The 16,212-nt window shown below is 39.3% G+C and overlaps 2 protein-coding genes across 2 annotated transcripts; one reads left to right on the top strand and one right to left on the bottom strand.

The window, feature by feature from the left end:
- Nucleotides 1-68: 68 nt before the first annotated feature.
- Nucleotides 69-5,228, top strand: kctd10 (potassium channel tetramerization domain containing 10). Its single transcript, XM_080893510.1, has 7 exons — nt 69-148; nt 1,644-1,857; nt 1,950-2,119; nt 3,335-3,421; nt 3,522-3,574; nt 3,703-3,898; nt 4,002-5,228. The coding sequence occupies exons 1-7, from the start codon at nt 146-148 to the stop codon at nt 4,218-4,220; spliced, it is 942 nt and encodes a 313-aa protein (XP_080749636.1). The 5' UTR covers nt 69-145; the 3' UTR covers nt 4,221-5,228.
- Nucleotides 5,229-5,355: 127 nt separating this feature from the next.
- Nucleotides 5,356-15,361, bottom strand: myo1ha (myosin IHa). Its single transcript, XM_080893509.1, has 31 exons — nt 15,220-15,361; nt 15,024-15,139; nt 14,349-14,547; nt 14,166-14,246; nt 13,659-13,838; nt 13,456-13,554; nt 13,269-13,382; nt 13,116-13,187; nt 12,898-13,017; nt 12,752-12,819; nt 12,510-12,615; nt 12,309-12,389; nt 12,135-12,226; nt 11,471-11,565; nt 11,319-11,365; nt 10,064-10,144; nt 9,848-9,953; nt 9,642-9,759; nt 9,416-9,529; nt 9,254-9,330; nt 9,105-9,173; nt 8,934-9,018; nt 8,677-8,839; nt 7,397-7,480; nt 7,225-7,318; nt 7,089-7,144; nt 6,880-7,015; nt 6,714-6,784; nt 6,371-6,468; nt 6,179-6,278; nt 5,356-5,620 (listed from the first exon to the last, which is right to left on the bottom strand). The coding sequence occupies exons 1-31, from the start codon at nt 15,340-15,342 to the stop codon at nt 5,594-5,596; spliced, it is 3,072 nt and encodes a 1,023-aa protein (XP_080749635.1). The 5' UTR covers nt 15,343-15,361; the 3' UTR covers nt 5,356-5,593.
- Between the last annotated feature and the right edge of the window lie 851 nt (nt 15,362-16,212).

The following is a 16,212-nucleotide window of genomic DNA, read 5'->3' as shown; positions in this document are numbered from 1 at the left end:
AACATAAAAATGTCACCTGCCCCTTTAAACACAACTCCGGACGGTTGACGTCATTTTAATAACTGCGCAGCAGCGCACCGGAAGGAAGTGGGTGTTAGCTGACTGACGTTAGCAAGCTACAATTACGAAGTTTGCTGTGGGTTCTATGGTAAATATGGTCGTTTTTCTGTTTTTTAATTTAATAGACATGCTGTCGATATAATATAAAGAATTCTATTTTATGGTTCGTGTTGTAGTATATCATGTTTTGGTTGGTTTAAAACAATGTCCATAACTTTATTTAATGCTAACTAGCTCATTAGCCGGGCTGGCTAAAATGAAATTTGTACTCGCTGGATTAAAGGATACGGCCCAGTGTTTCACTGGAAACAACTACGAAAGTCCGTATAAATGTAATGACGCTTTATATTAATGTAGTTAAATGCATATTAGATATATAACAAAAGTGCGTGTTCATAGCTGAGAAATTAAAAGACAGTGCATGGGCTTCTGTCAAATGATGTCACACACCCTCATTCCCTTTAAACTACGTAGAAAATTAAAAAGTAAATAACGAGACAAAGCCACAATGAACAAAAACACGTAGTAAAAACTGTAGTAATAATTAAAATTCTCAAAAGTAAGCCCCAGAAAATCGCTTTCTAAAAGAAAGTCAGATAATGCTAGCTGGAGTGGTTGCTACAAGGCTCAGTTCCCGCAACCACCCTATTGTCTCCAGTCTTGTACGAGGGACAACTAATACATTTTAAGCCTACAGGATCTTTAGTAAGAAGCTGAGATAAATAGTCTCGAACTTCTCCATTTAGTGCTCTGTATGCAACTGAGACTTTTAAAACGAGTTTCGAAGTCAACTGGGTGCCAATGGAGAAACTATAAAAGTGGTAATGTGAGAGTAATGTGAGCTTGCTTACTTGGATGTGTTAAGAGGTCTGGCTGCAGTATCTTCTATTGTTTGGAGGTGTGACAGAGTTGATTTATATAAGATGGTAAGCAGGGCATTACAGTATAGGCATGATGAATCAAATGGATGAAAAAATTTCTCCTGTTTAGCTGTAGAGATGATTTCGAAATGTTACTTTAAATGAAAGAAACAAGACCATAAAATAGATTAGACATGCAAATGAAAGTCCAGAGAATAATCAAATATAACATCTAGATTATGAACACGGAGCTTAGCAGATGAGCAAAAGGAAGTAAGCACTTCACTGATACAGATTTTTGATGTGTTTATGTTTATGCATTTTCCTACATTACTCCCTTAAGAAGGCTACTACTTTTCTCCAGGTTTTGAGAGTTGTTAGCTCTCAGATATCAGAGTGCATTGCCAGAACAATAAATGGGGCACTCTAAATATAATTTTGCTTTTCTTTGTCATCCTGATTCTTAAATCAGAAGCAATCTATAGTTTCTTACTGTCAAGACATGTTAGGACAATACTACCATTAAACTGATCTTTCCAATTGTATATGTAGTCTGATATTACTCATTTGTCTTAGCCATTTAAAGGTGCTGTTCGGTGTTACTGTCACCACCTTTAGAAAAAAATAAAGAAACAATGAACATTCAATAATTAAAATGTAACAGTTCATTGTCTAATCCACTGATATCCATGTGTGACTTTGTTGTATTTTGTATTGTTCTAGGAAGAGATGTCAGGAGAGAGCGTGGTGAGCTCGCCAGTGCCGGCAGCTACAACCCGGACTACGTCCTTCAAAAGCTCCAGCCCCAGCTCAAAATATGTGAAGTTGAATGTGGGTGGCGCACTGTACTACACTACAATGCAGACACTAACTAAACAGGACACAATGCTCAAAGCAATGTTCAGTGGGAGAATGGAGGTCCTCACAGATAGTGAAGGTGAGCTGTTAGTAAAACCTTGATCATATGCAGCAATTATTCCATCATTGCAGTTAAACTGTTACTGATGTTTTGGCATTTGATACCCATAGGTTGGATCCTGATTGATCGGTGTGGGAAACATTTTGGAACAATCCTTAACTACCTTAGAGATGGCGCAGTCCCACTCCCAGACAGTCGACGGGAAACCGAGGAGCTCCTCGCTGAGGCCAAGTATTATCTTGTCCAAGGCCTTGCCGATGAATGCACAGCTGCCTTGCAGGTACAATCATTACAAAGTTGCTTACCTTTGGAGTAAATGTTAAGTAACTAAGTTTCAGCAAAGTTACTGATACATTTAAAATTACAAAATTTACATTTTGGAATCTACATTCTCTTTTTGTTAAACATGCTATGTTCCCACCATAATCTTCATTAGCTCCCTTTTCCCATGAATGTTCTGTTGTCTTTTTTTGCTTTTTAATGCAGTCATAAATGTGACTAGCATTAGTCTGTGTATTTTAAAGAATGAAATTAAGTGTTATAAACAAAAACCCAATTAACCAAACAAAAATTACAAGTCAAAATCTGTTTTCGTTTTTATCTGGAAACAGCAGCAGAAATATTTATTAAAATGCTTTTTGACAATAGCTTTTTAACAGGTGTCCACAGGCATCACTAATGATATTATTAAAGGTGCAGAGGCTCATTTCGTAGGATTAGTAACACTTGTGGTTGATTTAAAAATATAGACCTTTTGCAGCAATTAATTTTTTCAAATAATTTATTGGTTATCTTTGGTAACTTATCATAATCAGAATACTTTATTAATCCCCAGAGGAAATTATGTGGTCACAGTGGCTCCAAGACAGTAATAACAGTAACTAATTAAACTAAATTAAATAATACTATATATTACAAAGTTATAAAATATAACAAAATAGCTCTAATAAATACACATAGTTCTAATTATAAATATTACAGTATATCACACAAGATTAAAAATTTATAGTTGGCAGTGAGGTTCCCTTCTTATAATATTAAGTGTAATTTTCTCTGTAGAGGATGTTATAATAAGAGTGTGGAACTATTGCAGTTTGTACTGTACTTTTCATGGAGGAATTGTATAGAAAGAGTCACAGGCAGGAATGATTTCCTGTTTCATTCAGTGGTGCATTTGGGTAATTTCAGTCTCTCACTGAACGTGTTCCTGTGACTGGCCAGCACGTCATGCAGTGGGTGGGAGGCATTGTCCAGCATTGTTCTTATCTTGAACAACATCTACCTCTCTAACACCACCTTTAGAGAGTCCAGCTCCATGCGAAAAAAATTAATACATTTAATAAAAGTTTTCATCCTTTTTATGTTTCTCTTTTTTTTTTTTTTTTTTTCCACATGTAAGTCTGTACCAACAGAATGGGATCCTGTGAAATTAACAGTATGCAGCAGTTTTGTGTGTTTGTGTAATGTTCTCAGTGGAAAAATGTCTTTTTTCCAGAACAAGGAAACATATGAACCCCTTTGTAAAGTGCCTCTGATGACGTCATCCAAAGAGGAGCAGAGGCTGATTGCTACCTCAAATAAGGTATGCTATGTCTGTAATATAATGTGCAGCAACTCATTTAGAATCAAGACATTTTTCATTTAGATTTTTCTTTTTTTAAAAAACTTGGTTGTCTTCACAGCCAACAGTCAAACTGCTGTATAACAGAAGCAACAACAAGTATTCATATACCAGGTGAGCCCGATCATGGGGTCAAGTTTGTCTAGATATAAAAAAATAAATTAAAAAAATCAAGTCGTTACATACACTCAAGTCAGTTATCATAATAAGTGACCTCTCTTTTAACTTTCTTTCCTCCACAGCAATTCTGATGACAACATGCTAAAGAATATTGAGCTTTTTGACAAACTGTCGTTGCGGTTCAATGGGCGAGTGCTCTTCATCAAAGACGTGATTGGGGATGAGATCTGTTGCTGGTCTTTTTATGGGCAGGGGCGTAAAATTGCTGAAGTGTGTTGCACTTCTATTGTTTATGCCACTGAAAAGAAGCAGACAAAGGTAAATATTCTTTGCAGAGTACTTTGCAGTTTCATAAGCATAGAGCTATGTTATTTTGGCTAAATAAACCTGTCTCTTGAGTAACACTTTACTTTTTTCCTAGGTTGAATTCCCAGAGGCTCGAATCTACGAGGAGACCCTCAACATCCTTTTGTATGAGTCTCATGATGGCAGAGGTCCAGACAATGCTCTGTTAGAGGCCACAGGGGGTCCTGCATGGCGATCTAACCACCTGGATGAGGATGAGGAGCGAGAACGAATTGAGCGCGTCCGTAGGATTCATATCAAACGACCTGATGACCGTACACACCACCACCAGTGATTCTCAACTTGAACCAGTCAATCTGGGATCCCAGACAGTATTTGCACTATGCTTGTGCCTTACAACACCCAGCGCCTCCTTCATTTACTTCCCTCATATTTTACCAGCATTCCCCAGAGGATTATTATGACACGAGTGTCATACAGCGGTGTGTAGTGGTGAAGTGATTGTGTGCAGTCCTCTTCTCCAGTTTTCCTCTTTGTCATCTTGTGTTTTTTTTTTTTGTTTTTTTTTTGTCTCTTTTTGTTGGTCATGATAACTTGTATCACTGCTTTCTGCTACTGTGTAGACGCTCATAAACATGGATGTTTTTATTCATCACTGAGTGCAGGAAGGAAGAGATCCTAATTAAATTACATGCAGAAGACGAGTTATATCATGGAAGCAGCTAGTAATGTAGATAGTTTAGTTTTTCTTTGCCGTGGTTCCAAAAGGTACATTTTAAAGTCTCAAGTGGATGAACCGGGTGTTGTACTTAATGAAGTCACACGGTGGCACTGTTTTACTCTTAGATGATATTAACCATGGCTATAATGTAGCCTGTCTATAATTCCAAAACCTGAATATTTTCTTTTTATCATTAGACAATAAAAATTACAGGTGGATGAAGCAAAATTTCCTGTAATACTTCTGCCGCATTTAGTTCTAACATTGACGCAGTTCCCTTCACTAAACAAACCATTATTTTCAGTGGAGGGAACTTGAGCTGTGACCTGAGGTGTTAAATGCACTGGGCTGATTGAATGATGGATGCTGAGGTTGATGTGAATGACTGTAACTCGATATCACTCTAGCAGGAAGGGAACCCTGTCTACAAGCTTATAACAGGGATAGAAATTAGACCTGTCTTCCATCATCGCATTCATCACAGAATGTACCGTTTGCACACTAGTTTAAGTTGTTATATGTTTAACAATCACAGTACTTGTAGGTCTGCTGTACAGAAGTAAACATAAATGTATGTTTTATATTTATACACACTTTATCACAAATAAATTTCTACAGACATTCTTTTGTGCTGCTTTTAATTTACAACATCAGTGAACGTACAAATTTATTATACATATGGCTTCATTGTTCAAAATTAGAATTGCATCAGTTTTTGGTACCTTAAGAGTTTTGTCATTTTAAGTGTTCTTCAGACACAAACAATTGTGAAATGATAACATCTTTCTTTTCTTAATAATGAAGTGAAGAAATTTTAATTATGACTAGTGTGAAATTCTGTCCAGCAAACAACCTCATCCAAGATTCCTCAGGTTCATCTCTTTCTGGGCAGATGTGTTTTCTGCAGACATGGTGATCATCTCCTTAGTGGTCTCTTGATGAAATATGCAGAGGCGTCTTATGTGTCTCCTCCTCAGCCTCACACGTTACCGTGTCCTTGCCCGAGTGGCAACCTGCAGTAGCAAACAATGATGCTGTGTCAGCATTTGTAACTTCATTGTAGCCCTTAATTGAAGACTTAAAATGGCACATCTGGTCGTTGAGTTTCCATGTCAAGTTTATGTATAGAGATACAATCGAAAGCAGCAAATACTAACTAAGGTGCTGTATAACTTGTAGGAAACACAAAAGTGGATGAAATAAGAAAAAGGACAGTATAAAACAGCGACAATATAAATGAGTCTAAACCTAAGCTTGATTAAAAGTCATGTTAGGGGATAAACATGGACTAAAATGGGACAATCTAACACTTAAGGCGAGTCTGTTCCAAACCTTAGAAAATACATGGTACAAGCACCTTTTGTAAATATGGATTTAGGAACCATTAAGAGTTTTTTGACACATGAGCAAACTGATCTGGCTGTGACACAAAAGTGCAGGATTTTGGCAAGCTAGGACTGAGCATTTAAGGATTTTAAAACAAATAATAAATGTTCAAATATAATCTGAAAAAAAAAAAGGTAGCCAATCTGCAGAGAAACATGAGATAAAAGAGATAAGGCCCAACTCACCACCATCAGGTGACCATTCTTGGCCTTGTATACCATAGGCTCAGGCCCAGTGCTAAAGTCCACTGCTCCTCCTTTTCCAGCCTGGATTTCAAAGTTGATGCTGTGAATTAATGCAAACACAATGCATACACAAGCAGTTTAGCTCAATGTGCATTTCACATTAGATCTCTAAATTTCAAAACTCAGGCTCACCTGCCCTGAACCACCTTGATGGCATTTTGTTTGTTAGCAATGACACAGAGTTTGGTCAAAAGCTCAAATAAATGGTCGCACTGTACTACCAGATCCCCCTGAAACAGCCAGACAAGTTGTGTTAGAATCATCCACCTGAAAATCTTTCAAAATTTTCACTACATGCATGTTCCTCCTTCATTTTAGTTACTCTGCATTATCAGCAGAGCAAAAGCCATTCTCTGTTTTAACTTGTTCCACCATATCTAATCATGTCATTTAAGCTACAAATAAACTTCATTGGTCTCACCATTAGCAAAAACAAAACAAAAAAAAGGCAAGCTTGATCCATACATTTGCATACCTTTTGTTTAGGTTCTTCACGTGTTATGTGGAATACAATGGTGCTGTCAGTCAAGTTACTGACAGAAATCTCTGCAGTGAGTCAAATAATAGAAGCATGTAGCCCCACATTTGAGAATGAAGATATCTGATGGCTAATAAAATATATATTAGCACACTGGTCTGACCTTTGAGAGAGGTGTACAGCACTCTCTGCTTGATCTTGGCTTCCTCTACCACATAGACAGCTGTCTGGGTGAGGATGAGCTGTCGCTGCCTCGGTTTGAAGCCATTCCTGTCATACTTAATTACTGGAACGCAGTACTGCAGAAACACAGCATATATCAGTGCATCTTTGGTGTGAACTGCCCATAGAAGTATACAGACATTTTATTACCTTTATACGCTCGTTGCGAATCATCTGGATGACCCTTGTGTTTATGTCTTCCTCGCCTATTAAGTGAGATGTTAAATGACATATGAATGATGGTTCTAAAATGAACAGGCATTGTGTGAGGGTGTCTGATATTTACTGATTCTGGTGTCCGCAAATGGATGGGCAACACTCTGTGGATAACTGTCCTTTTTCCCCTTGAAGACGGAGCTGGTGATCAGCTTCATTTCGAACTGAAGGGGCAAAAAGGAATGGAAAATTTAACTGTGATGACTACAAAGAGAACAAGACTGCCCTTTAATGTGGCTTACCTGTGCTTTCTTCTGCGGTGTGATTCCTCGCACATATTTCCGCACCATAAGACGGTAGTGAAGCTTACGCAGCATCTCTGATGTCTAATGAAGAACGAAATCAGTTCTTCACCACAAAGTCAAGATAAAAGCTGTATTCAGTCAGTTTTGCATTTAAGTTGATTAGTCGTTATTACTATATATTGCTATGTGGAAATAAAAAAGAGCATACACTCACTGGCCACTTTATTAAGTGCACCTTATACAACTCAATGCATTTAGTCATGCAGACACGGTGAAGACTATCTGCTGAAGTTCAAACTGAGCATGACAGTGAGGGAGGAAGATGATTTAAGTGTGTTTCAGTGTAACCTGGCGTATGAGCATTTCAGAAACTGATGATCTACTGGGATTTTGTTAATAACATCCATAGGGTTTACAGAGAATGACCAGAAAAAGAGAAAATATCCAGTGGGTGGCAGTTCTCTGGGTGAAAATGTCTCATTGATACTAGAGGTCAGAGGAAAATGACCAGACTGCTTCGAGCGGATAGGAAGGCAACAGTAACCCAAATAACCACTTGTTACAATCAAGATATGCACAACATATCAAATCTTAAAGCAGTTGGGTTAAAGCAGCAGAAGTCCGCAGTGGGTGCCACCCAGTCAGCTAAGAACAGAAAGCTGAGGTGGCAGTATTCATCGGTGTTAAACATTAGACAATAAAAACTGACAAAAAGCTGCATGTTCTGATTAACCTAAATTTCTGACGCTACTTTCACATAAAGAAATCTGCATAAACAACATGAAAGCGTGGATCCATTTTGCCTCGTATCAACAGTTCGGGCTGGTGGTGGCGTCATGGTGTGGGCAACTTTGGGTCCGTCAGACAGAGCTAATCATCTTATTGTTGTTGCTGATCATGCCCATCCCTTTATGACCAACATGTACCAATCTCCTGAAAGATCATCTCAGACTGGACCAAAATCTCAGAGAAATTTTTGAATCTGTGCCATGATGAAGGCAGTTTCAAAGGCAACAGGGCAAGCAAGATGTATCTAATAAAGTGGCCACTGAGTGCATTCTCACATGGAAATAAATACAGAAAATTATAGGAACATATAAGACACACATATCTCATTCTATAAAATACTTGTGACATTTTTTGTTATGTAACTCAATGTTTACTTGATTCAAATACAGTGTGAAAAATTAAAAAGGACCACAGTTATGAATGCATTAGTATTAGAAACAGTTGCTTGATTTTGTTTCTCTGTTTCATTGTTATATGACTTATAGCACCTCTGTGAGCACAGCTGGTGGAGTTAGCCAGGGGGTTTTATCCAAAACGGTCTTTGGCAGGTTGTCTCTAAGTCTGTTCAGGTAATTTTGCCTCACGAAGGCCAGGTACTCTGAGTTATCTGTGTTTTTTGCCTGCCCTCTGGTCATGTAGCCTTTGATAAATCTGAAATGTGTGGCAAAGAACAGGATGAGTTCAAATGTAACAGAGACACTGATGGGGGCTTTTTTTATTTTTGATATTTACGTGTTTTACTTACTTCTTGATGACTTTTACCGCCCAGGCTCTCTTCTCCTTCTCCTTCCTAGCCTGTGTTCCTCTCCAACAAGATTCAATCTTAGTGGCTGAGGAGATTAAAAATAGACATTATCTAATATTTTTTATTGCTAACAAAAACTGTTTCTATCATTCTGGATGTTGTTACATTTACCAGCTTCTTTCTGTTTTCTGTATTCTCCCTTTGCCCTGTAGCCTTTGTATTTTGCCTGGATGCGTGTTGCTGCAAATCCAGAGCAAAAAATATAAATCAGCTTGATTGTGAGACGGGATGACTGAAGGTCTAAGGCAGTTGACACTCACCCAGTTCATGTTTGCATTTCTCATAAGCATCCTCTGTGGCGAACAGTGTCCTGGGGTGACGGATGAAAATTTTGGTCCTGCAATAAACAAATCAGCAACTTGTACTTTTGTGATTCCTCGCATAAGCTGGATTTGTTGAGGTAACGAGAAAGACTTCCTCACCGTCCCATTTTGTACTCATCTGGCAGGTAGCCCAGATGTTGAACCAGCACTTCCACTCCATCGGCGGCTACTCCTCTCCAGTGTGGCCAGGTGGCTGGGCACAATGGTTTATATCTGTAAGATGAGCCAAACAAACTGTGCTCGAAAGAAGCCCCTCAGTTCACCTAGAGCTTACATTTAAAACATAAATTTCCCTGAAATTGAGAAACTCTACGGTCCTTTATACCTCTTCAAAAAAACGTCGTATTTACGTCTGTAAGCAAAACCAGCTCGTCTGACTCTGAGGTGCTCCATCAGACCCAGGTACTTCACCTGATGCCTGATCAGTGCTTCATCAAACTGACCTGTGATGTAACGATAAATACACGATTGATTTGGTCTTATTCAAACATTTCTGTGTCATTAACATCTACCTTTTGTTAGTTAAGGTACCTGACTGCTTGGACTCGTTAGATTTCAGGCAGCGTATGTACCAGGCCTCTTTAGCCACAAGGATCTCTGTCAGCTTCTGCAGACTGCTCTTAAACTGAGTCACCACCTGCAAACACAACACAAGGGTCACAATGTCCTTTCCGCCTGACTCCCCTCAGCAGTTAAGTTAGATGTTATGGATGAAGGATATGGAGGGTCAAACATGGGCGAACGTACTGTTTCTGGTCTTCTCCTGCTGTCTGGATCCATGGATGAGAAGCACTCTTTGACTATGTCATTTTTAGACTGACACATAAGCTTTGAGAAGGTGGAGCGACACACAAGCACACATTAACACTAGGGCTGCCACGATTAGTCGACTAGTCACGATTACGTCGACTATCAAAATCGTCGACGACTAATTTAATAGTCGACGCGTCGTTTGAAGCTTTGTAAGATCCCAAAAGACGCAGGAATAAGTAGTAGGATTTAAGAGTGTAATAACGGACTGAAACAGAAGATGGCAGCACTGCATGTACAAGGATGCCAGCTGCCGTTAAACCCCGAAGAAGAAGAAGCTGTGTCCCAGAATTCATAGCGCAGCCCAGCTCAGTTTCCAACAATGGCGGCAGCTAGTTAGTTTTAATATTACTCTTATTATTCTTTCTGGGTCACAAAATAAACGTTTAACATATTTTCAGGCGAGAATGTAGCTGTGTAAACCTCAAATATCTGCTCAGTTTATCAGGACACCACATATTTTCAAAAGCGCTCCGACGTTTTCGGAGACGTCTGTTACCCACTAGCTCGATAGCGAGCCGGGGGCTAGGTCACTAGAGCCGTGAGAACACCGGACTCCTGGCAAATTGTTTTCAAACCCGCTACTCAGGTTAAACATGATATATAAGTCACTTAGATAACTTAACAATGTTATTGTTTGGCTTTTTTTTAGTATTTTATTTGTTCCTGAGTAAATCGGTTTGGCTGAGATTAAAGTTATAGTTTTTACACAGCTAAATAAACATCAAGCAGACAGCTGATTATCAGAAGTGTGAGATGCTCGAGAATATACTCTGGTGTCCTGTTATATTTTAGATAGCAAGGAGTTTATTAAACTTCACCGAAACAATCTGCAAATTTCATTAAAATTTAATAAACTATCATCTTGTCTTTATTTTTAGTTAGCATAGACCTTAAACACTTAAAGCTGTAAGCTAATGATAGTTATATTAGAGCAGATGCTGCTGGTGCAATAAGCTGTACGTTTTACGTCCAATGGATGATGATCTGATTAGTCGACTAATCGCAAAAATAATCGGTGACTAGTCGACTATCCAAATAATCGTTTGTGGCAGCCCTAATTAACACACAGGTTTAGGCAGTTACTTTAACCATAATTAATCAAATACTGAGAAAATACCCCCATCTTTTGCTATTTACAGTAAAGTCTAAAACACGTCTTTATCTGACATAATATCAGCTGTAGACTTACATCTTTTATGTTTCTATATAGTAGGTCGTTGTTTTTGTCCAGGAAACCTAGATTAGCATAAAAAAAAAATATCAGTGTCTTAGGGATGTCAGTTCAAAGCAAAAAGGTTTAAATGGTTGAGTCACAGGGGATGAGACTGTGGTTTTCTTTACCCACAACACAGTAGGTGACCTCCCCGGCATAATGCAAGAGACGGAAATCTCCCCTCTCCAGAGTCTTACGTGTCATTTTGTCAGCTAGTTTGTGCCTGGAGTCAAAGAGGTGGAGAGAGACAGAGGGATGAAGAGTGAGAGGCTTTATAGTCGAATCCTAATCCTCCGTCTCTATCGGCTCACTGTCGACTCCCTCACAGGCCACCAGTCAACAGAACACCAATGAAAGGAGTCAGACTTTAGAGCCGAGGAAAGGCTTTGAATTGTACAGTAGATAGGCAGTGTATTTAATTACGCTAAATGTTGTTATTTTTGAAGTCACAAATCAACATTATCAAAACAAAAAACAACCTTTATTGTGACTTTGGAATAACCAGCACTCCTGTTTATAGATATAAGTGGGATGCATGGGGCTGATTCAGTGCGTAAGACTGTTCGTTTCTCTTAGAGTCAGTCAGGATCAGAGCAGGAGCATTCAAGATCTCTTGGAGTCAGAGAAATAAGCACTGGTGCTGCATACAGTGTCAATGTCAATTCTATTTATGTTGTTCATTTCGTGTACTGTGTGTGTGTGTGTGTGTGTGTGTGTGTGTGTGTGTGTGTGTGTGTGTGTGTGTGTGTGTGTGTGTGTGTGTGTGTGTGTGTATTTTAGGTCATTACTCACGTGACAAAGTGGGGGTGATTCCCCATCTTTTCTTCCAGTCTCTCCAGGAAGGTCAGATCTGTGGTATCTCCTGGCCTTAGACACTCCTCATCCTGCAAAATAATCATTGTGAATAATCTTGAGCAGTATTTTTAAAACAGTTATAAATGGCCATCCCAGTGTGAACATACACACCAGTAATGATATAATTCCTGTGTGTTTTTCCTCGATTAGATCACAGATGATCTTATTGTTGAAGAACTGAACTGGCTCCCACTGGTGGAAAAAGAGATGAGAAATACACAGTTATAAGCACGTGAAAAAAAGCAGCCGCTTATATGTTTTCTGCACGTCCGTCTGTTTGCTTGTTTGTTTGCTGGGGAGAGGGGGGTTTACCTCAATGCCCTCTGCTTCATATTCTTCCTGCTCCGATTTTAGTGTCAGCTCAATGAAAAGCTGCTGCAGCTTCTCGTTGCAATAGTTTATACAGAACTGCTCAAAACTGAGGGAAAGGATCAAGGAAGAGGTGAAAGGTAAGTTTGCAGGTTTCATAAAGATTATAAGGTAAATAAAACAGCTATCAGCTTGCAAAAGCAGCTGAAATTAAAAAGAAAAAAACACAGAAAGATTACACCTACCTGTTTACGTAGAAAACCTCAAATCCATATATGTCCAAAAGCCCTATAACAGTCTTTCGTGAAGGGTCCTAGTGAAAGAGAAAAAACGTATAAAAACACATCCTGGCAGGTGAGATTTGTCATTTGAAATACATCCTTATAGTCACTTCGTTCTCCATTGACTCGTTGATCCTGTTGACCAGCCAGGTGAAGGTCTGCCCATAGATAGCTTTGGCTAAGGCATCTCTGGCATAGATGGCGTGATCAGTTGTGAAAGGGCTGAGGACCTTTTAGAGTAACAAAGCATCATACCTGAGTTTATAGTTTAAACAGAAACACAAGTCTGTTATTGTTAAAACTAAAGAAGGTTTTAGCAAATGTGAACCTGATCTTTTTTGGCTTCAATCTTCCTGAATGTTAGGCCCTCTTGAAGTCTGTGTGCATCCACTCCTAGCAGCTGTGAAGAAAACTAAACATTAAAAAGCTTATTGATATGCTTAATGAATAGCTAAAGAATTTATATTTTCTACTTTCTTACATTTGAGACCCAGTGCAGCTCTGTGTTGTTGTTCAGGAGGGCGTGACCTTTACTATCAGAGTCAAACCGCACATTCCCCAGGTGGAGAACGCTTGCAATGACCTCAAACAAGTGCTGCACAAAATTATAATTTATAAGCAAGACTGACTGCTGTGAATGAAGCCATCTGCAACAGCATCCAACTCACATTGGTGGCAGTCTCATCAAAGCTGATGATTTGAAGTGCGTTTTTTACTGTTTTCCAGTCGTTTTTGTCATTAATGGAGGGCACAATGGGACACTGCCCCTGTCAGAAACAATGAACATAGAAAAAAAAACACTGTTTCTGAAAGTGTTCTACTTTCTTATCAGATTCTATGTTAACAACAAAGCCCACTGACTTATGCGTACCTGTGTTAGATAGTTATAATGCTGGCAACCTCTCTCCAAGCCCAGCTGATGCAGCAAGTCATCTGATCCTCCCTCTACCAGCTGATAAAAGATGTGAAAGTTTCTCTCCCCGTGATTCTGATGCACAACCCTTGATTTCTCCAGCAGGTAGTTCAGGATATGGCCTCCAACAGCATCCCCCTATGGGCATCATGATCCTAAAGACAGCAGCTCTACAACTTGCAGAAAAAACACAGCCTATGGTCCAGTGGCCAGATTAAGAAACTCCTTCTGTTTCAGTAAAGTTGACTTTTGTTAAGCAGTCGTCGTTTTTTTACATAAATTAAATAAATCTGGAACCAACTTGATGTTTTTCAGGCTTCATGTAATGTTGTTTGTACTCATGCTACAACTTTTTTTGTCTTGTATAGCAAAAATAATCACACCACAACCAACTACACTCTAGGAACCAAACAACAGTAAGCTAAGTTTTTTTCCTATTCTGTGAATACAGCATCTGATCCTTACCTGGCTGTCAAACTGGATGTCCATATATTTCCCAAATCGGCTTGAGTTGTCATTTTTTAGTGTTTTGGCATTTCCAAAAGCCTGTGGGGGAAAAAAAAAAGTCAAATCATTCACAGTAATTGATGATCTGTCCCTCTTCACTATATGTCAATGCACTTCTACAGCATGTAGTAACCATCAAACCTCCAGGACGGGGTTGGACATGAGCATTTTGTCTCTGACTGTGTTTAGCAGAGTGGTGCTTGGACAGCTGACGGCATAATACTGCAAAATCTTCTTGGAGGCCTCTGTTTTTCCTGCTCCGCTCTCACCAGAGATGAGGATGAAGTGATTGTTGAACTCTGTCAGCATGGTGTGGTACGCATTATCCGCCAAGGCATAACTGTTGGGTTGCAGAGCAGTTACAGTATTTCAGTAGTAAACTTTGAACCGCACTCGGAGTTATTTCAGTTGAAAGAACACAGGAGTGGGCTCATTTCCTTATGGGTGCTTTCTGCAGGATAACACACCATGTCACATAGTTCAAATCATCTCACGCTGATTTATTAAACACTGCAATAAATGACCTCCACAGTCACCAGGTCTCAATCCCATACAGCACATTTAAGATGTGGTGGAACGTGAGTTTCCCATCATGGACGTGCTGCCGACAATTTTGCAGGAACTGAGTGATGCTGTTGATTTTATTTTGAATATGCAAATATAACTAGAATAACAAGAGAAAAGAAAAATTAAAAACAAGTTTTCGTGATTATCTCCATGTCTACACAATGTTTATGCTGGAAAAGGAGTAGGATGAAGTTTAGACTTACTGGTGTAAACAGGTGCACCAAAAAAAGCGTGTGTATACAAACTCACATGTGGGGCGGCAGCTCAAAAAAGTTGACACCCATGTAGATATCCATCTGCTTCTTGTTGTAGATGTCCAGCTCTTTATATGGATTGACAGAGACTAACAACGTTCCAATGTAAGTCTAAAAGAATGAGTTAAAAATCATCAAATTTTTTGCAAAGAAAATGCCACGTGTGAACGTAAGGTTTAAATTGTACTCACATAGATGAGATCCTTGCTGAAGCGTTTCTTGAGGTTGCTCAGAAAGGCAGCTTCCGTGGTTTCATCCAGCAGTACAAAATCCTGGATTCCCACACGGTCCCTGGCAGTCAGGGCACCCTCCATGTCTAGCTGACCCTGTGCAACAAGTTGTAGCAACAACATAGCAGCTGAATGCACTAAGAAAAGTGACATTTCTAGTGTTTACTTCCAAAAATGTATATGTCTAAAACAAATTTGCAACACAGCCGCATATTCTGTGCTTCACAGGGACAGTTTTACTTTATTTATTATTTTCCCCCATATTAATGAGATGAGCAAAGTTTAGAGCAAAAGTAACATTTTCATGTTGTGCATATACAACATTATATCAGAATTTTCAGTCATGTGTTTTGACAACTGCAGCTGGATGTTTGAATGTTTGGATTAATGGCTCCAAGCGGGAGGACAACACAAAAAAAAGTGCCATAAAAAGAACAAACATGGTGTCCTTTAGTTCTATTGAAGCAAGAGGTCCAGAGGTCCTGTGTGTCTTTGAAGCTAAGGTCTGTGATTGTGCAGATGAACAGACAGAAGATAATGATCGCTACACGGCGCACAGGGACCTTGGCTGGCAGCCCATGGTTCACTTGAGCTGACGCACCAACCAAACACAACACACTGTGCAAATGGACTTGGGGAGCCCGAAACAGCGGCACATTTAAGAAGCGTAGTGGGAAAAAAATTCCACCAATCTGTTTTGCATTCGCAGCACCAACACTCGGACCAAAGGTTTTCACAGCTTTTGTTGGTTTTGTGTTTTTTTTTCTCTGTCTCTCTCTCTCCTTTGGAAGCAGAAGTCCTTTGATTCTCAGCTCTCTCTGTAAAACATTAAAAAAGATAATCCATTGGATCTAATTGACACAAAGTCCTCCTTCTCTTCCCCACCAACCCACTCTCCTCCCCTGCCTCTATCCTCCGCCTATGGCCCTCGTTTCTTCTGAGAAAGGCCAAGTG

The sequence above is a fragment of the Rhamphochromis sp. 'chilingali' genome (genome assembly GCF_963969265.1).
Source record: "Rhamphochromis sp. 'chilingali' genome assembly, chromosome: 10".
Classification (NCBI taxonomy): domain Eukaryota; kingdom Metazoa; phylum Chordata; class Actinopteri; order Cichliformes; family Cichlidae; genus Rhamphochromis; species Rhamphochromis sp. 'chilingali'.
The sequence above is the reverse complement of the archived record's forward strand: the minus strand, read 5'-3'. Positions and strand labels throughout refer to the sequence as shown.